A 22,507-nucleotide genomic window follows, 5' to 3' on the forward strand; every position below is an offset into this window, starting at 1 on the left:
AAAAAGGAGAGAACTTTAGTTCATCTTTATTTTTGTGTCTGGTTTCATTTCTGTTTTAAAAGGTATCAATAAGTATCTAAAGAAAGATGATGTGATGTTATACATTAGTAATGCTGTGAAATGAATGCATGCAAAATGATTGTGATAGTAATAGAATTATGATAATTTCTCAGAGTATAATCGTTCCACCAAAACCTCTAATGGAAACAAGTAATATTTATTTTCCTTATAGGAAGTGATGAAAAAGACATACATTGTATGTGGAATACACTTACACCCACTGTCCTTCTTGACTGAGTTTGCTCTTTCTCAAAAAGAGTCTTCTTGTGAACAAAGAGGATTCATTTATAGGATGCAGAAGTGGCAGCAGTTCAGAAGAAACAAAACAACACAAGTATTTACAGGACTGTTCACAGATTGAGTCGAGTTGATTTATGAAGAGCCTGTCGTAATTGTTTTCTTTGTGTATTTCTTCATGTCTCTACCTCTGCAGGTTTCAGAAGAATCAAACAATTTTTTCCACTCTGTGCTTTTCAGGTAGTGGAAATGTCACTTCCAGAGAAATCACAGAGTAATGAGAAAGTGTCAGGAATGTCATGTGACTACAAGGAAAAGCTCCATCTTCCTGCTCCCTGGACTCTCTTCCTGCTCCTAGACAAAGGGGGTGGAGTCTCCCTCAGCAGTGGGAGGACTCTCATGTTACTGTTCATTTATCCCTCTCACAGGCAGCACACACACCACAGGCATACCGGCACTCTGTCTCTCCTGCGCAACACCCTACCTGCTTCACAAACTCACAGCTCTGGTGTTGTACCGTCACAGTGTTCTTCTGTTCCTGATTCCCAGAGAGCCAGCTGAAGATCTCATTCACTCGTAAACATCATGTAAGTAAACTTTGCCTTCTGTCCTGTTTGAGCAGATCTTAGAGTCTGCAGTGTTTAGACATGAGGATGTGAATGTGTGGTTTTAAAAAAGGGATGGCTTGTTGCTCTGGCAGGTTCTCTGCACAGTTACACTTCATGTGATGTTTGACTGAGGTATCTTTGTCTGCTTTTATAGCATTATCATGTTAATGCATTAAAAACTTGCTGATTAAATATCTTAAAGGATGTGAAAAGGATCATCTCAGGACTTTAAAGTGACAGTTTTGAAAAAGCAAACAAAGCACAGAAACACTGTTATGGTACAGGCAGGCAGTGTCTCTCTCTGTGTCTCTGCCTGAGCTTCTCTGTCCTTGGGACACAACGCCAAAATCTAAAAATACAGGTCTTGATTATAACATTTGGCAGCTCAGCTCCAAGACTATTTTCATTCTGTCAGCCCTCTCAGCTGTGAAAGGGCGAGAAGTGGTGCTGCGAGCCTTCAGAGTGGATTTATTGCAAGGATGACAAGTTTGATGATGACATTTTACATTGTTGATGAATTTGACAAGACTCCAGAACAGAGCAAACGCTATAACGGGTACTGACATATTCCCTTTCCCCTCCTTTTTCCTAAATCTGAAAACACAAACTTTAACAAAACAAAATAAAAGAGGAATTTGACAGACTAAATCAGATTATCCCAGGCTTCAACATGAGACACTTTCTAAGTGGATAAAGCCACAAAGAGTTCAATAAAGATGGATAAAAAGTTCCTCCAGTTCATGTTACATCTTCATCTTTTCGCCCTCCTCTCTGCCTGAACACTTGGGTCAGATAAGTTAGAGCAAGCCATCATTGGGGGATCCCATGTAGGCTTGAATAGAGAAACACTGTTCCCTTTGACATATTATATTTTGCAATAAGCGTGTATGACTCATATGCACCCACTGCTGATTAGTCAGAAACACAGCAGTGCTTTTTTGGTTGAGGGAAAACAATTACACATACTTGCATAAGTATTACTGGGAATAATACACAGTTATTCATGAAGTGACAGGTTTTTTTTGTGGGGGAAAAAAACACCCTGACTATGCAAACTCAAGCCTACAGTGACAAAAATTGAAGATATATATCATCAGTGTACTCTGCTTTAATATGTGTTAAAGTTCAACATTTCCAATCAGTAGTTTAAGCGACTGAAAATTCTATTTCTAGAATCATTATACATAAATTCATGTTTCAAGCTTTGATCTATTTGAATTTGATAATTTGGGCTCAAAATATTGGAATTTTTCATTTCGAGTTAGTGCACTGATTTAGAGTATCACAAAAATACCTACTTTTTTTCATTATTCTAATCTTTGAAGATGCACAAGTACATGGAGAGAAACATATACTAGTTAAAGCTCCTCTGAGGAACTTTCTGTTTGTGTCTATTTTGACGCCACCCATGTGGACAAAGTGATACCACTTATCTCTTCGCTGTTCTTGACCTGTATACATGTGTAGGTCATGTTTTCAGACCAAAAAAACTCCTCCTTCCTTGATTCCTTTGAGCTGCCAAACATTACAGTGAATATTTCCTGGATAAAAGTTTTAATTTCTATAAAAGTCCATCTCTTAGACGGGCTGCCAATCGTCTGGTCTGACATCTATCCCCTGCAGCAGTGTCAGACATTAAAAATCAGATTAGAGAAAAAATCAGTCATGTTGTTTATAGTCTGGTTTGCTTTTATAGCTCATACAGAGGCATCGCTATTCATTTCTATTGCAAAACCAACTCGAAGCTCCTCACAGGAACTTTTACAAGAGATTCTGAGTTCAATCTTAAAACTAAAATGGTTGAGACGTTTGCTGAGCTACCAAAAACATCCAAAATCAACTAAAACATCCTCGTCCTTCTTACTGAAATGGTGCCTCATGTCAGCATAAAGCCATGTCTGGTTTCTGATCTCCTTTTTAGTGGGTAACAACAAAATAATAGCAAAGTTTCACAGTACTTTGTCAAAGCTAGTTAGCATTGTTACTCATTAGCCATCTCTGTAGCGGCTACACCTAATCTGTATCTCTCTTCAAAACAAAAGGGTTGGTTTTCACACCAGTTCCTGGAGTTCTCTCTTCAGAGTGTTGTTTGGCTTCTCAGAGGAACTCAAGGCCCTCTCCTTACTCCCAGTTAGAGACACATGGGAACACAATCTCCATGTAGCCTTTCCCAGACCAAAACATGAGGAGATAACACGGCCACTGGGGTCTCCTGATAGCTGGTAGAGTCCTTGAGTGTTTTAATATGTTGTTCGACTGGGCTTTGGCTCCTGTTACATTACATCAACATTACACTTATATGGTCATGAATAACCGAGTGAGAGTTTCCAGACTGATCCATGACAGGAAGATTTATTTATGGACATTTTATTTCCATAAGAAAGAATTGAGGTCCAGTGCATCTGGTTAATCTAACAGAGAATGTTCAGGTTGAAACATCCACATTTTTCACAAGCCCGTCTGTCTTTAGTGTCTTTTATTTCTAGGAAACATAGTGTAAATTGTGTGTTTAAGCCCTGTATGTGTATGGAGGGACAAAAATGTGGAGGGTGCATAACATAACTTGACGACCGTTGGCTAAAACAAACAGAAACGTACTTTTTCATCACTGCTCTTTAGACCTGCAGCAGCTCTCTCTGCCAGAGGGTTAATCATTAATAGGAAAGAGTGAGAGAGGGAGACGGTATGTGAATGTATTTGGACACGTGAGTGGGTGTGTGTATGCATGTGTGTGTGTGTGTTAGGACATATATATCATTCTAAGACAGTTCATGAGAGATTTTCCAGGTGGGGTCTAAAGCAGATTAAAGGATCAATCAATCAAGTTTATTCATCGTACACATTTAAAACGATGGATTCAGAGTAAAGATAATCCTGTCATTAACATAAATGTACACACACAACAGTTTAGATAAAGTTACAGTAGTCAGCTGTATAGATAAGCATTAAGCAAGTAGACCTAAGGGTAACTGTCCAGGTTTGTCACCATAAATATACGTCTGAGTAAAATCCCCTGAAGTGACCTTAGTAAACGTGTGTGTGTGTGTGTGTGTGTGTGGTTCTGTAACTGAATGAGGACAGCAGTGTGTGATTGATTGCCTCCACGCCTCCGTACTGTGGAATGTGTTCATCAACACCACGTTGCACTTTTTGTTTACCTTGAGGCTCTGCTTTTCCAGCTCGGGGCTGCTGTATGTCTACAGCTACTGATGAAGCTTTAAGGGCACCAAAACAGCTGATTGAAGTTTAATTTAATGCAGGTTACATTATTGAAATTGTTTTAATGCTGGTGTCTGCTGTGAATCAATTCTCTTCTGTTAAATCTAATTTAAAGCTCCTGGGACAAACTTTCTGTTGGTGTTATTTTTGGTGCTCCCTGTGGACGAAGTGAAACCTCTGATCTCTTTCTTGTACTGCACATGATCAAGTCCTGTTGAATGACAAAAAATTCTCCTCTTGCTGACTTATGCAGTCAAACATTTTCACTGTGTTGCGGCGTAATAGAGAAGAATCACTTTTAATTTCAGTCTGCTTCATAATTAGGGATGGGCATTTGAAGCCAAAATACTATTGGCATCTATTTGGCGATTATAAGAATAATCCCCCTGCGCACACACACACCTGTCCCGTTATCAGACCGTTTGTGTGGCAGCTGGTTAACCAGTAGCAGGACGAGGTGCTGCTAGTAGCGGGCACTGTCAGCCATGCTTAGTCTCTGGAAATACATGTGTAGTAGTGTGAGATTCAAAAACAGAGAAAATCGCAGCGACTATCTCTAATGTTTTCTTCTTCTTTTGATATTTAATGCAGTTAGCATTCTTCTACTCCTGTTAATTAATACGGATAGCAAACAGCTTTAAGACGCTCCATAGCCACCGTCTGGCAGGAATACCGTACTACAACCAGGCGCTGGTGAAAACAAGGACAAATTTTACTTTTTAAAATGAGAAAATATTAGCATTAACTCCTTTATTTTTTCTAAGTGAACGAATATTTGAATATTTGAAAATCATGTCCCATCCCTATTCATAACCAGTCAGGAGCTTTAATGGTTAAAAATGGTTCATAAAAGAACAACAAATGAATATGAACATGGTTATTTGATGCAGATATGTGCTGTGGGGAGGGCTGGAATAGTCACACACACACACACACACACACACACACACACACACACACACACACACACACACAGAGAGATATGAGGATGTGTCCAATGAATGCACAGCTTTACATATTCTCATGTGACAGGATTTCATTGTACCCCTCCTCATTCCACCCCTGGGTGTAATTGTGCATGGATGTGGGTGTTTCCTGAGGCCACAGACACAGACAGTGGCAGCCAGAGGTGGAGTGATTGGGTAGAGGTGGAGTGGATGGGTGAGTGGGTGGGGGTTAAGGGGAGACCAGCAGATGATGAGAGTGGGGGAGGAACCACACAAAGATGGGGCTTTAGATGCTATAATAACTGCTTATGGTTCAGTGCTCATTTTTGTGCACTTGTCTAGACCTCAGTGGATATAAGAGTTGCATAACCCTGCAGTCCAACACGTCAGTCATGCATGACAGTCAAGTTCCACATCAGGGTGGTTTAGAACAATCTGTTTTGTTGTGCTGCTGCACTGTAAGAATTTGACTTTTGACTTCCTCTGATGTCCTCGCACATAAACGCACACACAGCTAGGAACAAAAACAACAGGGCTGAACAAAGGGAAGCATAAACATGTTAGAATCATATGCATTAGTATGGCTATATATATATAGCTTTATATATACACTATCAATGAACAACAATGTACACAGTCTATACTAGTCAGACTGTTATTGTTGGTTGCAAACATTAGATAATGGTGCAATGTTGCAGAATGGAAAGACTGCTGTAATAAATACTGGCTGATTAAAGCTACGGGATGCAACTTTTATAACATGAAAAATACCTGCAGCTGTCAGTAGGGGTGCAACGGATCAAAAAACTCACGGTTCGGATCGGATCACGATTTTGAGTCACGGATCGGATCATTTTCAAAAAAAAAAAAAAGAAGACAAGACAAATATAACTTTGTCCTCCATTTATTTTTTAAAACCCTTGTAAACTTTTGCCCATTAAATAAAAATAAGATTCAACTCAAAATGTACTGCATGTGCAAAGCACCCTATCTGTGGGCCCAGTCCTGCCTCATTCACTGCATTTCATGGCATGGCAAGTGAAGGAGCAGAAGAACTTCAAAAGTTTCACTCCATTCTTCTTTCATTTGTTGATTTTCACCGTCCACTTTTCTTCGAGCAGCAAACTGTGAACACACCGTTTTCGTGCATTCTAGGGTCTTACAGCTGGCAAAGTGCCAATATGTGATCTGCTCCAGAAACGAAAGGGAAAGTTAAAAATTGCACTCGTAGCAGTGGACTCTAAGTGACCCAGTAACAGCCTGTCTGTGTGTCTGACATGGAGACAAGTCCCGGTAAACACACGGTGACCCGACCAAAACACAGAGTGAAGGAATAACAGTTCGGGGGCCACAAATAGGCGGCCGGATGCGGCCGGATGCGGCCCGCGTGTTGACGGCCTCTGGTCTAGTGGGTGCGCAACAGAGTTTCATAACGTGGCTCAAGCACATTCAGCATTCACTGTATTTCACAGGGAAACCAAAATGCTCCCATACATGTGACTTACAAGATGCAGGAGGGTTTTAAAGTCCCTCTGCTCCTTCACTTGCCATGACAACAGCTGCGCTTGATGAGTGAGTGTGGATTGAACATGCGGTCATCACGTGAACACGCGCAACTTTTTTCATCAACCGATCCGCGGACCACGTCCGTGCCGAACCGTGGAGAGGCATCCGTACGGATCATGGATCAACGATGATCCGTTGCACCACTAGCTGTGAGTCACCTGAAATCTTTAGTTATGATCAGCTGTTTTTCTTTCTCAGTGGCAGGACTTATGATAAAGTCAACTATGGGGTGTGCTGTAACAGGCTAGTGGTAGCTTTTTTATTTAAATATAGCACATTTTCTTCTGTTGGTAGCTTAAATCATTATTTTGGACAAATATCTTTTTAAATAATTATGCTAGAAAGAAAAATAAATATGTTACAACACTGTCGGATAAAAAGTTGCCATATGTCTGTCAATTCAGCCATGCTCATAAATTTGTCTTATGACACATCACTCTTAGCCTTTTTGTTATCAAAACAGATACGCTGTAACACACCTCCCCAAATCTGTATAGATGTTACAAATAGAAATTACATATAAAGACCTGCATTGATTTTTCGTACAAGGCTGTAAACATGTTCAATTCTAATGTAAAAATGAATGTTTTCATAAATGGCCTAATGGGGGTTTACTTGGCTTTTGGAGCCGGACCCAGTTGGACACTTGAGGAAGTGCAGTTTATTGCATTTATTCACTGGCTTCCTTGTTCAACAATGGAGGTTACCTTTTGACTAAACATTTGGATTGGATAGATCACATGTCCGTCTATCCCAAGTAGCAACCTCCGGACTAAAAATATAAGGCCAATGCGGAAGTGCTAAAAACTGCAGTTCAGCGAGGATCCGCTTGAGGCTGGCACCGGAAGTACCTGAAACCACATACACACCAATTCAAAAAAGCTGATATCTACAGCAGAAATAAACATGTTTACAGCCTGGTTAAAAAAATGGAGTGTAGTCTAGATAGCTCAATTCTCTATCGGCACACACTGTGCGGCGGAGTGAATTTTTTTCTAACGCGGCAGTTTCTAATATATTTAGATTACGAGTTTTCCATTACCAGAGGCACAGCTGACTCGATTGACAGGCAGAAACACTGTAGCTGTTGGCTAGGAGGCTCAAAGCCCGCCTCTTTACGTCGCACTAGCTCAACAGCAGTTTGGTTGAGTTCAACATATCCAATATGGCTGTCGCCGCCGCCGACTGGCCTCCAAACAGTGCTTCAGAAACAGATGAGTGACGTCACGGATACTACGTCCATTATTTACAGTCTATGGTCTATCCATAAACATGCTGGTCTGCACTCTTTGTGTGCACAACAGTTAATTGTTGAAGCTAACAGTGTTGTGAAAGCATTAGCATTGTTAGAAATGGGCTTTGCTCTTCCTCCAAACACTTGTGGAGTCATGCTGAAGCAGTGCTCAACAAGCAGTATTGAAATCTTAACATAAAGGTTACTTTATATTTAAATATATGTACATACATTGTAAGTGGGTGGATGAGGCAGTAAATGCAAAGAAACATTTGTTTCTGCTTGTTAATTGTAGCACAAAGATGCAAAGTTTTCAAAGAATGTAAGTCATTGATGGACAAAGGTTGGTGTATTGCAGTGCAACAGCTTCAGTCGGATGAACCCGAGCTAGCACCCAAAGCTTCTCTCCTCCTGTACTTTTTCATGATTGTGTTGGTGATGAGCGCCCTTCAGGTCCTTGGGAATGGTCCGGACTTGGATTCCCCAACATGCTCGTTACATTTGAGGATAGTTATGAGTGTTTGGGGAAGACACCCAACATCCACCATCATCTCAACAGTTCTAAGCCTGGTTCAGCTCCAGGTTGTTCAGACTGCATGAGGGCAAGCTGTTCCTCTTCCTGTCTGCATGCAGGCTCAGTATGAAATGAGCAGCAGGGCCAGTTCTGATGGCTGCACAGCTCTGTGGGATGAAACACGCATTAAGGGTTGAGTCTTGTGCAGTCTGGTGCTCTCTGTCTTCATTAAGTGTCTTTGGAGCTTCTCAAATCAGCCCTGGAGGGGAGTGGCTGATAACCTTTTGAACTCTCCTTTTAAGCTTTTTATTGACAAACCTGAGGCTGGGGCGTCCTGGTGGGGTGATGGGCTGCTGCTTGTGTTGAAGCTCATAGCAGGATTGTGTTTTATGAGGGTTGGGGTCTTTTTTATTAGACCATTAGACAACCATTTGACCAGTAAATAAAAGGAAGAGGCTCAGTCAAGTCTGTGAAGCCTGAAGAGTTCATATGGCAGACATGATAATACGAATATTATCAAAATGTTGACAGAATGTCCTTTTGTAGCCTACCTCTTGTCCAGTCTCTTAAACATCAGCCTACAACACCACACTGTTTCTCTTGGAACAGGATTCTGTGACAGTTAGCAAATGCTGGAATGCTCACTGAACTAAGATGGCAAACATAGTTCCTATTTTACTTGCTTGTCATTCTTGTAATTTAATGAATGTTAGCGTAGTTGAAATTGCATGTATCAAAGCAGCACTACACAGCACTTTGTTGTTTCATGTGTTAGCTAAATAACTCTCTTGGGCACCATATAGAGCTACACAAACCTACCCAGTAGTCTATGTATGCAGTCTGACATCAGCACCTCTAACCTCTGGGTCTTCTGTGTAGCATCATATTTTTTGACTAGCATAGAACTAGCACTGCCAACTAGCTTTTAGGCAAAGTATTGCAGAGCAACGTGGACGTCCCAATGCACGTGTGCAGTATTCACGGCGATGTAGACCAATATGGAATAACTTCAGCATAGTTAACGCAGATGTATAAACAAGGCCTAAGGGGTGTGAAGTGTGACAGCTCCACCTCTGTGATATGTCAGCGCCCACTGAGGCAGTAACACTGGGAGGAGATGGAGGCGTATACAGTCATGCTTCAAACCAAATAGTGTGAGAAAGATAGGAATCCATGCTTGGTGATTTGCTTCAGTGTTTGAGTTTGATCTGCCTTACTTTGTGCCTCAACCAAGTGGCAACCTCCAGCAGCTACAATTAAAGCCAATGCAGAAGTGTTAAAAACTGCAGTTCCTCAAGTGTCCACTTGAGGCTGGCTCCGGAAGTACACATACACATCCATTCAAAAAGACGATCTTTACAGCAGAAATAAACATGTTTACAGCCTGGTTCAAAAATGGAGTGTAGTCTGGATAGCTCATTTCAGGGGGTGATTTTTTTTCTAATGCAGCAATTTCAAAGATATTAAGATTACGAGTTTTCCATTATGAGAGGCACAGTTGACTTGATTGACAGGCAGGAACACTGTAGCTGTTGATTAGGAGACTCAAAGCCTGCCTCTTTACCTCACACTAGCTCAACAGAAGTTAGGTTGAGTTCAACATTTCCAATATGGCTGCCACCGACGATTGGCTTCAAAACAGCGCTTCAGAAACAAATGGGTGACGTCACCTATACTACGTCCATTATTTGTACAGTCTCAACATGCATACATCTGTGGTGTGTAGCTTGGCTTGATAGCCTAAAAGAAAGAACAGTTGGTGGACTTAAAGTTGAGATCTTATTATCAAAATAAACTAATCCTGAGGCAGAACTGATGCCTTATCTCCACCTTTAAAAATAAGGTCAAAAAAGCAACTAAAAGCAACAATTCGTCATTTTATTCTCTAGGTTTGTTTTATTAGCCCCTGCACTGTGGTTGGACTTACAGTCAGTACTCCAGCTCACTCATTGTGTGATCCTTCTGCTACAGTAGCCAGTGCATTGTGTGGGGCAGCTTGACAAAGAGGCAATACTGCGAGTCCAAGAGCCCAGAAATAGCTGGGCTGAGGTCACCGTAAAACAGGGACAACCTGCTGGTCAGTCACACTCGCACTCAGTCAGAGGCAAACACTCCGGCCGAGTGCGTTTGTTTATTTTTCTCACACATTTCCTGTTGTGAAATGCGTCACCGCTTCCTGCTCGTCCCTCCAATGGGCAAGAAACCAGAGAAGTCACTGCTGACTAACTGGCCTTCCAGCATCCCCTCTTACTCTCTCTGCTTGGGGTTAGAGTGACTCTTCCAAAGAGCATTTATGGAACCTAGATTGTTCTCTAAATTTAAAGATCTCAAATTTTAGGTAGGTATAAAGCTACAACATTGCCCCTGAGCTCGATACTGAATCCCATCCTTTGGGGAAAGTTGTTTTTTTTCCTGCCAAACAAACCTTGAGAATCAAATTACCTGAAATCACCTTGTTTTGATTTCTATCACTTCTATCTCCTTTTAGTGCACAAGAATCAGGATGTTAGATTTGCGCTGAAAAGTCAGTGTCTGCTGGGACAAAGGCCTCTGCAGTGTGTCAAACCAGCGTCACAAAACACACAAACATGAACCAACTTGTTCCCGTCCTTCAACGTTTGGATGTTCCGACTGATGCTTCTTCCTCTTTCTGACGTGATGCAGAAAACTTTCCAGGAAGACAGCTCAGATACGACCTCTCTCTTTCACCATCGACCAAAACCAGTGTGTTTGTTTGTTGTGTATTTAGCCAATCAGTAACTTACTGAAAGAAACATTGAGAAGTAAACTGTTCCCAGTCATTGGCTCTCCCTATAATTACTCTTAAGCTGGTTTAAGATGACCAAGGTCAGCTGTGGTCAAAGTTAGTCATCGCTTCCTTCAGCTGGAGCTTCCTGTGCATCCTCTTTTCAGCATTTCGTCATAGTGGAGCTCAACACTTTTATCGTTCCCTCTTGCTCTCTGTCTCATACATGTCTCATATTCCTCAGCAGTTCATGCACCATGAAACACAATCTCCTTCTCACACACATTGCAGACATCCTGAAACATCATTACCCCCTAATATGGCGGTTGGAAAGCTGAATGTAAAAACAGTCATGCTAACACAGCGGTTAGCATATTTTTATGATAATTGAACCGAGCAAGTTTCCATTGCGGGATAAAAATATCATTCCTGGGTCTGTCACTGTGGTCAGGGCCTGTGGTGTGCACGTCTCTTCTGGAGAAATCAGCTGAACAGAACATGAATGGAAAGCAAAGAGTTAGAAAAACAAGACGGGCTGGAGATGTTTTTGTTTCCTTGGAGGGTTATTTCTAACACACACGCAGACATACACAGACTCCGTGGTGGAGCTTGATCAAATTTACAAAGTGTTCAACTGCAGGCAGAGGTACAACGCTGCTGTTTGCACACATATTTGTCCCACTGCAGAGATGCCCTTCAGCTGTCTGACCCTGAACAGTGAGGAAATGAATACAGAGTGAAATGAAAGACAATAGCTGTTTTATAAAAGGGAACTATCCAGGCTGACAATAATACATGTAGATGCCTCTCCTCAATGCCAAGTCTTAAAGAAAGAAGGTAACAGAGTAAGCTTTTATTTATTTATGGACAAATGATTCCACAAGGGACGGTTCCTACTTTCCATTCCTTCTTATTTCCTTAAAGGCTGCAAAGAGCTCGTTATCATCTCGTTCTATTTTTAGTTCCTTTTTGAAACAAACCTAATTTCAAAACATGTTGGCCGCTGTATAAAATGACAACAGAAGCTGGTTTTGATGGTTTGTAAATCATTCCTCTCTGGAATGCCCTTTTTATACACATTTATGTTACTAGCCTGTTGCAAATTAACCTATATAGTGTTTTTCAGCAGCCTTTTTCAGTGTTCAGTTGTCCCTGTCCTTACTGTTTTAAAATGTGTTGCTGGTATCACATTAAAACAGTGAGCATTTATTTTTTAATGAATAATAACATTTTTCAGTTTCAACATTTCAACAATGTGTTAACTTCCACTGGATCCGTTCCATTGCATAACCATACATTATCTTATCCTGCTTATTACCCAGCTAGTAACTTAAAATAAAAACAAATTAGTAAAAAACATTGATTAAAGATGATTTTATTGATTTAAATGATTTATGTTAACAGTTTTTAAAAAAAATAATCCCAGTGATTCCTCGTCAGTGATTGTTCCATGGTGATGGATTCTTCTCTGCCTGTTGCGGTGGATTGAACATGAAACTGTCCTCATTCAGCTCTCCTTCTTCTCTGAGCTCTGTGGTTCACACACCTTTAAAAAGAAACTAATGTCACAACTTTGAACCCTGCTGCTATCATCACCACCGCTCATGGTTTAAGTTTCTTTGGAGAGATCACTAACCTAAAGTTTCTCTCACCTGCTCCACTCCTTCATCAGATTGACAAAGCATCCAATATGAAAACATCCGTAGCTGATTTAGCATGCTAACTGAAGCTAACGTTTTAGCCAGATTATTTTGATGCTAATGGTTTTACCTCACCTTACGGTCTATGGTGTCAACAAGCAGAAGCTAAATGTGTCTGAACTCTTTTCTGTGGATTGATTTGACATGACGTGTGATCAGTTTGTCTCTGGTGTTGCTCATGTTAGTGAAAGTCAATAACCATCGTCGAAGGGTTTTGACCAATCAGAATCAAGCATCTTACACAACCAGAAAAAACAAAATAAAAGCATTCATTCTGAAAGACATGCCTCCGTGCATAGGTATGGATTATTATAGACATGTTTGTGCATGTGTCCATTCATAGAAACCCATCTGTGGAAAGACTTTACCAGAAACAGTGAAGACAAACTTCTGGTCACAGAAACCACAACCAGCTCAGAGTATGCACGCTGTGGCCTTTTCATTACCCCACACTGGCCTCTTCTGAAAAACAACACCATTTAGTCCTGATGTAGTCCTTTTCATGTCCCCACAAAGACCACTTTCTTTAAGAATGGCCCACCTTTGGCTGAATTATCATTGTTTTCTAATTCAACGTGTAGTGGTCTCTGAGGTGTACACACACTGACCCAGCCCACTCTCTGTTTGCCTTGACCAAAAAAAGAGCATGATGTAATTTCAAAGCCTCCATGCCTGCCTCTGCTACACGCTTTAAACATGATGAGTATTGAGAACAATCATGTGAAAACAAGGTGAAAGTGATTGTTCAGGGAATAATGGAATATCTCCTGTTTTAGGTTTTAACAATCATAGAGCTGTGTGCACGCAAACACTAAGTCCCTCCCACACAAACCCATCTCAGCTGATAACTTTAATCCTGTGATTCTGTCTCTGTGTTACCAACAGTTTAGCCATGGATACTGTTCAGACAGAAATGAAGACTGAAGGACTTTTAAAATGCTAAAAATGTTTATCAGTGCAAGGCTCCAAATATCTAAAACAAAGCACTGATGCAGAACAAAGAAACAGACCAAACATATTTAAAATGCACTGATCAGATTTAGAAGTATATATGTATAAAAGGCTGTTACATCTCCTTCCTAATACCTCCACATGCAGTTGACTTCACACATGATAAATATAAAGCAAGGGGCTTAAAGGAAGTACAGTGTTGGGTGTGAAGTTGTTAGGATGATGTGCTCTCATGAAGCTGCTAACAAAATGCAAAGAAACAGAACCTATTATATGGGAATCACAGTTGTTGCTTAAAACTACGATTTTAAGACAGGCTCAAAAGTTGTACTTTAATGGTTATTTGTAACGAGGTAAACTATTCTCCAGGTTACATATTGTGTTTGTTAAAGTATAAAAAGGTGTCTGCAGGTTTTCTTGTTGTCTTTAGCGTGTTTACTGCACTGTTGTGCAAATGTTTCTTCTAATAGATGGAGCACCAGTCATATGTCCGGTTTGTTGAGAGAGGAACAACAAACATTCAACTGTGTGTTAACAGGAAACTCCAATATTTACTAGGGATGTTCAGAAGTGACAGAAATTTAAATTATGACTCACAGTGTAAATGTTAAGAAGTAACATGAGGGGCACTGGTGGCCTAGCGGTCTAAGCGCCCCACGTACAGAGGCTATAGTCCTCGTTGCAGAGGTTGCTGGTTCAACTCCCGACCACTACCATGTGCTGCATGTCTTCCCCCATTCTATGCTCCCCACATTTCCTGTCTCTCTTCAGCTGTCCTATCATAAAGGCAAAAAGCCCCCCCCTAAAAAACTTTAAAAAAAAGAAGCAACAAGAAAACTGTCAAACTTAGCACAATTTATTTAACAATGCCAAGTAAAGGATCATAGAGTCTGCAGGTAAACAATGTGACATTGGTTTGCAGAGTGTGGCTAACACCAGCAGAGCTAGCACCACCAGCCTTGAGTCCTGCTTGCAGGTTAATGTCCTCTTGTCTGTGCCGGGTATACGTTGCAGTGGTTAAAACTATGAAAGAACATATATGGAATTATTGAATGAACCAAAAAGTGTTAAACAAAGCAGAATATGTTTTATATTTTAGATTCTGTGAAGTAGCCCCCTTTTTCCTTCATGACAGCTTTGCACACTCTTGGTATTATCTCAGTCTGCTTCATGAAGTGGTCTCCTGGAATGGTTTCTAATGAACACGAGCCTTGTCAAGAGTTCATTTGTAGAATAACTTGCCTTCTTAATGTGTTTGAGACCATCAGTTGTGTTGTTCAGAGGTAGGGTTAGTACACAATGGATAGCCCTATTTGACTACTGTTGTAATCCAGATTATGGTAAAACCAGATTATTTTATAGTTTTGATGTCTTCAGTATTAATCTACAATGTGGAAAATAATGAAAATAAATAAAAAACATTGAATGAGAAGGTGTGTCCAATATTTACGTCCCCATGTTTTTGCATTAAATGACACCAACATTTGAAAGAACCCTGTGATTCATTGTTCCAATTTCAAGAAACATTTACAAGATTGTACTCAGTCAGGAACCCATTTTTCAAAGTTGCCTGGCACAACATAAATACTTTGTCTCAGTGACCTTTCAGGGGTCCAGTGCCATTGTGGGTAAAGTAAGCACGAGGCTAGGATGAAAATAATAAGGGTGTGTGTGTGTGTGTGTATGTGTGTGTGTGTGTGTGTGTGTGTGTGTGTGTGTGTGTGTGTGTGTGTGTGTGTGTGTGTGTGTGTGTGTGTGTGTGTGTGTGTGTGAAAGACTGTATGCTTATATTGTTTTTGATCCTTTTTTCCTTGTGATGAGTGCCAAAATGTAAATAAGAGTGATGGTATTGCAGTATATTACTTTTTGAACTCATAATACCAACAATACAAGAGACAGGTTTGAAGACAGGTACATGTGTGTGTCACCCTCCAAAGATCATGACACCCCTTGATAGGCCAAAAAGTCCTTAATGTGATGATGTCATCATCACGGGCACATCCCCTCCGGTGGGTTTCTGTCTTCCTACACCTGAAACTAACGGCACAGTCCCTCCTTTGTTCCATTTTCTCTCTCAAATCATCTCTCTATATTGCCTTCAGTGTTTCCATAATAGTATATATTTTTTCTCACTCCCCTTAAATATACTCCCGAGAGACCTTCTTAAAGGCTTTTGATCGCTTCATGTTGTTTTCGGTGATGCAAATGTGTTTGTGATTTAAGCTATTTTAAACTCTTCTTTGGTGTGTCACATGGTCGAGATGAAAGCACTCACTGGGACTGTGTGCAGATCCTAAAAGCGAGTGTATGTGTGTTCAAGTCTGAGCTGTCATGGTCGCTTTAGCTCTTTCTCCTTGCTGCTGGTCTGCTGTTCAGGGATGAGAGGGGAGAAAGAGGGAGAGAGGGGGCAGACATGGGGAAAACAGGGTCACATGTTGAGGAAGACTGCTATAAAAAGACTCATTAAAAATGTGTGGATAGATATGTTGGAGGTGGAGGTGAGGATGAACGGTGAGAGAAACAGGCGCACTGGCTGGGTGTGATGTAACCCTGGAGTGTAGTGTTGTAAACGGTTTAGAAGAGGGGGGAGGGATGAGCCCGGTTGAGGGATAAAGGGGTGCAGGGAGGGGATTGTTTTTCTGGGAAATTAGATTTTGGAGAAAATAATTTAACGTTGTGTGTCAGCTGAGCTTTGAACTCCTCAAACTGAGAGAAATAATCCAGAATTAAGTTATGGCAGGCTGCCCGAATGTGTAAAAACTCTTACTGTCAGTCTTTGTTTCATTGTCTTCAACTGTGCTGGATCTTGAACCGGGTTTTTAGACACTTTGAGCCCATGAAGGAAGCAGTTTTAATGATGAAATACAAAGTAAAGAACAGTTAATGATATATCATTAAATTAAGATGATTCCTCTTTTGTTTGTTGGTCACAGACTTTGTGTTACTTCAGTGGTGATGAAGACAAAGAGCTAAATAAGAAGAACAGTTGTGTCTGTGTGTGTGTGTCTGTGTGTGTGTGTGTGTGTGTAGGGGGGGATGACTATCAGTGTTTCACACAATGTTTCCACAGAACCCTGCTGGGCCTGATGCAAGTCAATGAAAAAAATTGCAGCTGTTTTGACCGTTGTTCACCCCCCCCACTCCCCCACCGCTCTCCCTTTCAAAGAATTTTCATTTGAATTACAACCCTGCTCAGTGTTTTGTTGTGCTCTGAGGGGGGAGGGGTCCAATTGGTCAGAATCCCTTTCGCTGTCGACCAATGCAAACGCGCCTCCTGCCTCCCAACCCCGCCCCCCGTGCCTCGCTGAGGCTCCCGGTCTGACGTGTGATTGGCCGACTGGGAGGAGCTAGACCCGATATTAAAGCCTGTCCCGTCTGCTCCACTTCAGTGTTCAATAGAGTCCCTGTCTGTCAGCAAGAGAAGTGTGTGTGTGCGTGTGGGTGTGTGTGTGTATCAGTGTGTGGATGCTTTTGTTAATGAAAGGCAAACTGAAAACTGAGAGGTCTACCTTTATCTCACTTGGACTTCCATCTCTTTTTAACCCTCTCCAGGACTGTGGGGCTCTGAGCCGGCCGGCTTTCTGTGTCAGATGACAGCTGGAGAGGAGGACCAGCTTGACAGACCAGTTGGACAGAGATTGCAAACGGGATCATAGAGGCTGCCGTGTTTCAGGGGATCATTGCCAGCTGATACACCAGACTTGCATTTTGGATAAAGAGTCGCCCTGGACTGCACTGTGGCTGACCGCTGACCCCGATCTGCAGCCTAACCCCCTTTTGGTTCACCACTGAGCTAATAGATCTGGGCCTGATGTGGAATTTGACCCCGACTGACCCTTTCCTACAAGTAGCCTTTAACCAAGCCTGAACTGGGAAATTTGAAGGATAAAAGAACGAGAGGGGCGACAGAAAAGAAAGGAGGAAGAAAAAGAGAAGTGAGAGCAGCAGAACAGCGACCGGTAAGGAAGTTAAAGGGGGCTCTGGGTGAGAGGGAGGGAGGGAGGAGAGGGGGGAGAGTGGGAAGAAAAGAGAGAGTACAAAAGAGCTTTTTTTCTTAAGCTTAGAGGGGACATGTGGGAGCTCCACTCTCACCCACTTCTCCTTCTGTCACTTCTAATGTTTGTCTCCAGTCCTGCTTAAATCTTATGTCCACAACTCTCTGATTGCTAAAAATAACTTCTTCTTTCATTAAACGTTACAAAAAGGTGAAGCAGTCTTTACCAGCTTCAGCACATTCCTTCTTTGCCTTTCCTTTGTGCATGATTTTGTTCTAAACACTATTTGACTGATAGAAAATCTCTCTTTCTCTCCATTCTTTCAGCATGCCGGTGGAGACGCTGCGGCCATCAGACGGCCATCTGGCCGGGGTTCCCTTCACCTCCGCCATGCCCTTCAGGATACTTAACAAGGGTCCTGACTACTTCCGTCGTCAGGCGGATCCTGGGGCTCGTAAACTCAGCGCTGTGGAACGTTTGGAGGCAGACAAGGCCAAATACGTAAAAAGCCAGCAGGTAGCTCTCACCCGCCAGGCCCCCATCAAACCACCAATCATCCGAAAGCCCCTCCTCCCTCCAGGAATGATGCTCCAATACCAGATCAGCACTCCTCCAGCCCGCAAAGTTCCCAGATGCCCAGCTGATGTGGAGAACGGAGGAGGAAGAGAGGGCCCTGGATGGAGGAGAGGACCTGCTCTTAACCTGGATATTCTCAATAATCTTATCAATGATGTATGTGAAGGACCAGTGCCATGCTCTCAGTCCTCTTCCTCCACCTCCCCCTCTTCATCATCTCCTTCATCAGGAGCTAAGAGCATAGGCAGCAGCCTCTCAGCAGAACAGGAGAGAAGTAACAGACTCCTCAACAACCTCAAACCAGTGAATCACTCCACCATCAACTCTTCATCCACCTCCTCCTGCACCTCGTCTCCGCTCAACAACAACCTCAAGGCTCAGACAGCAGAGCCGGTTCGCCGTCCTCCTCCTGTTCCAGCGCGTGCACCCCGTATTGGGGTGCAAGCTCTCTATAATGGTCCCAACTCAGTGACAGTTCGCAGGGTGGATGTCCGGCCTCAGGCTGAGATAAGGAAGCCTCAGAGAGCACAGCTGCAGCCCCCACTCAGACCCAGACAGACTGCCCAAGGCCAGGTCGCTCACCCAAATGTCCCACCTCCTCCACCCCCTCTGAACAAACCCAAACTTCAGCTCAACAACGCATCCCAAACCCTGCCCCCTCCTCCGGCCTACCCACCTCCCAGTCCCTTGTTGGTCCGAGCTGGCATGATCCCTCCAGCCTCCCCTGCTTTCACCCGGATATCAAACGCCAGCTCCAAGGGATCTCGTAAGCACCCATCCTTGCACCGCTCCAAATCGGACCTTAGCGACCGTTACTCTCGCGCAACAGCTGACCTGGAACGCTTCTTCAACTACTGCGGGCTGGACCCGGATGAGGTGGAGGGCATGGGTGGAGTGGAGCTCTTTACAAGAGCCAACTCAGACATTGTGTCCGTGTCCAAGCTCCGCAGTGTCAGTACGCCAAGCTCGGAGGCTGACAGGATGAGGGAGGACGGAGGAGAGGAGGATGACGAGGAATCGCCAGCTAGAGCCAACGAGCGTGTTCCCTACGGTATCTCGGTCATCGAGAGGAACGCACGAGTCATCAAGTGGCTGTACGGGATCCGACAGGCGCGGGATACGAGTAACGCCGTCTCCAACGTATAGACTAACAAAGACTTGAAAAGACTTGCATCAAAAACAGGGAAGCACTACTTTTTGTACGTCTGAAGGAGGGGAGCCCATCTGTCCATGTTCTGCTGCCTTACATCACATTGTTATGGAAATTACACATCAGTGATTTTAATCCGGGCTGCAGGTCAGGACTGCTTCCCTGCTGGACTGAATGGACGATACGTTTCCCTTCACTTTATCTTTCTAACAATATTGGTATACGAAAGCAATAATAGACTGGTATATATGATGATGGTGAGAATGAAGGCAAAGGATGCTTGTGATTTTCTTCCTCATGTAAAGGTACTTAGTGTGTGTGTGTGTGTGTGTGTGTGTGTATTTGTGTGTGTGTGTGTGTGTGTGTGTGTACCAGAGATCCTAGCAGAGTGGCTACAAACTGTGAGAGTCTCTGGTGCTGCACAGTGTGAACAAGCTACGAAGAGAACCACGTTGATACTGTGAAACTTCACATCAAACTTTCATAAACACATTTGTATTTTAAAGAAATCTCTCGGCTGTAGGACTGTTAATATACATATTTATGTCAGCATGCACGTGAACCGTTTTTATACATTAACTTTAGGGTTTGTCATCTGATAAAAAAGCACAGACATCACTCTCACGAAGATAATCACTTCACAACACAGATGCACATTCAGGTCAAGTACAGTAAACATGGCAGCAGCTGCACTTAGTGCTGTCTGTATATCTTTCTTTAACAATGTCTAGTTCTGTGTTTGCACCAGAAATAAGGTCACGTCTTGGATTATGCTACACTAGTTGCAGCAAAAGAAATCTGTTTACTGTGTATGTCTTGGCACGGAGGAGAGAGTAAGCCATATGATAACAGAGGATCTTATGAGTGGGTGGTTGAAGTAAGTGTAGTATGGAAAAGTTATTTGCCTCCACGGACACTACCAGTCAAAAGTGTGGACACACCTTCTCATTCAATGGTTTTTATTTATTTGAATTATTTTCAACATTGTAGATTAATACTGAAGACATCAAAACTATGAAATAATCTGGTTTTGCCATAATCTGGATTACAACAGGAGTCAAATAGGGCTATCCATTGTGTACTAACCCTACCTCTGAACAACACAACTGATGGTCTCAAACACATTAAGAAGGCAAGTCATTCTACAAATGAACTCTTGACAAGGCTCATGTTAATTAGAAACCATTCCAGGAGACCACTTCATGAAGCAGACTGAGAGAATACCAAGAGTGTGCAAAGCTGTCATGAAGGATAAAGGGGGCTACTTTACAGAATCTAAAATATAAAACATATTCTGCTTTGTTTAACACTTTTTTGTTCATTCAATAATTCCATATATGTTCTTTTATAGTGTTGATGTCTTCAGTATTAATCTACAGTGTTTACAATAATTAAAATAAATACAAACCCTTGAATGAGAAGGTTTCCAAACTTTTGACTGGTAGTGTATATAGAAATCAAAGAAGGACAGAAAAGAGTGTACTCATGGACAGAGAAATGATATCTATGCTGAATAAGTACTGTATGTCTGCGGTTCTGAACGTGTCTCAGGAAGATGTACTCGCTGAAATGAAAAAGGACCAATTCGGAAAATGTTTTTTATAATGTCAGATAACTCTGTGTACAGAATTAAATCTTTACTCTTAAGTGCAATCTGGTCATATCTACTACAGATACAGTAAATGTGGACTATTGTGTATTTATTTAACTTCTTGTTTGTAACAGCAGGAGCAAGAGAGTTGATCTGCCTTCCTTGTACACGTTCTCTACCCTGCATCTCCGCTCTTTGACTTCAGGGTATCCAGAATGAGCACCAGCTAGTGTTTCCTCTTATACCTACCACAGGTAGAGCTTTGCAGAGTGTCAGTTAGATCAGGGCTGGAGAACATGTCAGGTGTGAACAAAGTGTGCAGTTAAACCCGGCACTGGTTGCCCAAAGAGTCTTCAAGCGAGAGGTCCAAAATGCTTTACTATGGTGAATTCTTAACAGTTAATAAAAAATGTTAGACTACTTTCTTGTTTGCTGTTCTGTATTTTTTTTCCGGGTCTTTCAAGTTTACTGTAAAAACTACAGTGTTGGCCCCTCCTGGTTCCAGCATATGGCTGCAGACAGACTCTCCTTTGATTTCTTTAGTGTTTTAGGGTTTTATGAAGTGCTGCTGCCAAGACCTTGGTTCATTATCTGAAAAGTGGTGCAGGCCCAGCTCAGCAGAGGCAGGTGTTAGGCCTGTTGAATTGGATTTCAGCAACAGTAATTGACACACAGCAACTCTGGATTGTTTTTCTCTGCTTTGATCCTGTTGCATATGCTGTAATATAAAAGTGTACCACAGGCTGACTTCAGTCTGGAAGTCTCAGGCACCTAAACCCCTCTCTCTAAAAAGTCCATGCAAAGTTCTAAACATGTTTCTGAGCTCTGATAGGCGGGAACAGACTTTTACTGCAAATCTGCCTCATCATTTTCCCATTAATATGTTCATATTACATTTTTAAAAGTCCAACATTTTTTTAAAAGACGTCAAGAAATAGACGTTCCTCAGAAACAGCTTTAAGAGGCTCTTTTCAGATCGTTGTGCGACTTAAGTGTCTTAAGGGTTGAGCTTGACCCCTTTCCAATCCACTCACGTTACTTTACTCCACTTCTTACATGGCTGCTTACTCAATAAATTAAAAAATTTACATTAAATATTGATCTGAAAATGATTTGATTAATTTAAAAATGATTATATGTCACTTCTTGAAAATAGTGTGTTACAGTTTGAGCTGCGTCCATGGTGGAGGAGAAAAACAAGGTGCATAAAGCTGCATGACTCAACGCAGCACCTGATAGTTTTTCTGCCCTGTCACTGTAAGAGTCTGTGACATTTTCACTTCCACTTATCAGTCTTTGTGTCCTGATCAGTGTTTACTTCCTGTCCCATATTCAACTCAGAGCCAGAGGCAACGTCTGATTGGCCACCCTGAAATCCTAAACCATGATTGGCTGTTGGCCTTATTATCAGAG

At 42.1% G+C, this 22,507-nt stretch overlaps 1 protein-coding gene across 1 annotated transcript; it reads left to right on the forward strand.

Annotated features, from left to right (window-relative positions):
- The first annotated feature begins 737 nt into the window (after positions 1-737).
- Positions 738-21,514, forward strand: wu:fa11c10 (protein FAM110A). The gene is made up of 3 exons (XM_034694912.1): positions 738-884; positions 17,335-17,741; positions 18,104-21,514. The coding sequence occupies exon 3, from the start codon at positions 18,105-18,107 to the stop codon at positions 19,497-19,499; it is 1,395 nt and encodes a 464-aa protein (XP_034550803.1). The 5' UTR covers positions 738-884; positions 17,335-17,741; position 18,104; the 3' UTR covers positions 19,500-21,514.
- The last annotated feature ends 993 nt before the right edge of the window (positions 21,515-22,507 follow it).

Source organism: Notolabrus celidotus, chromosome 11 (genome assembly GCF_009762535.1).
Source record: "Notolabrus celidotus isolate fNotCel1 chromosome 11, fNotCel1.pri, whole genome shotgun sequence".
NCBI classification, from domain to species: Eukaryota; Metazoa; Chordata; class Actinopteri; order Labriformes; family Labridae; genus Notolabrus; species Notolabrus celidotus.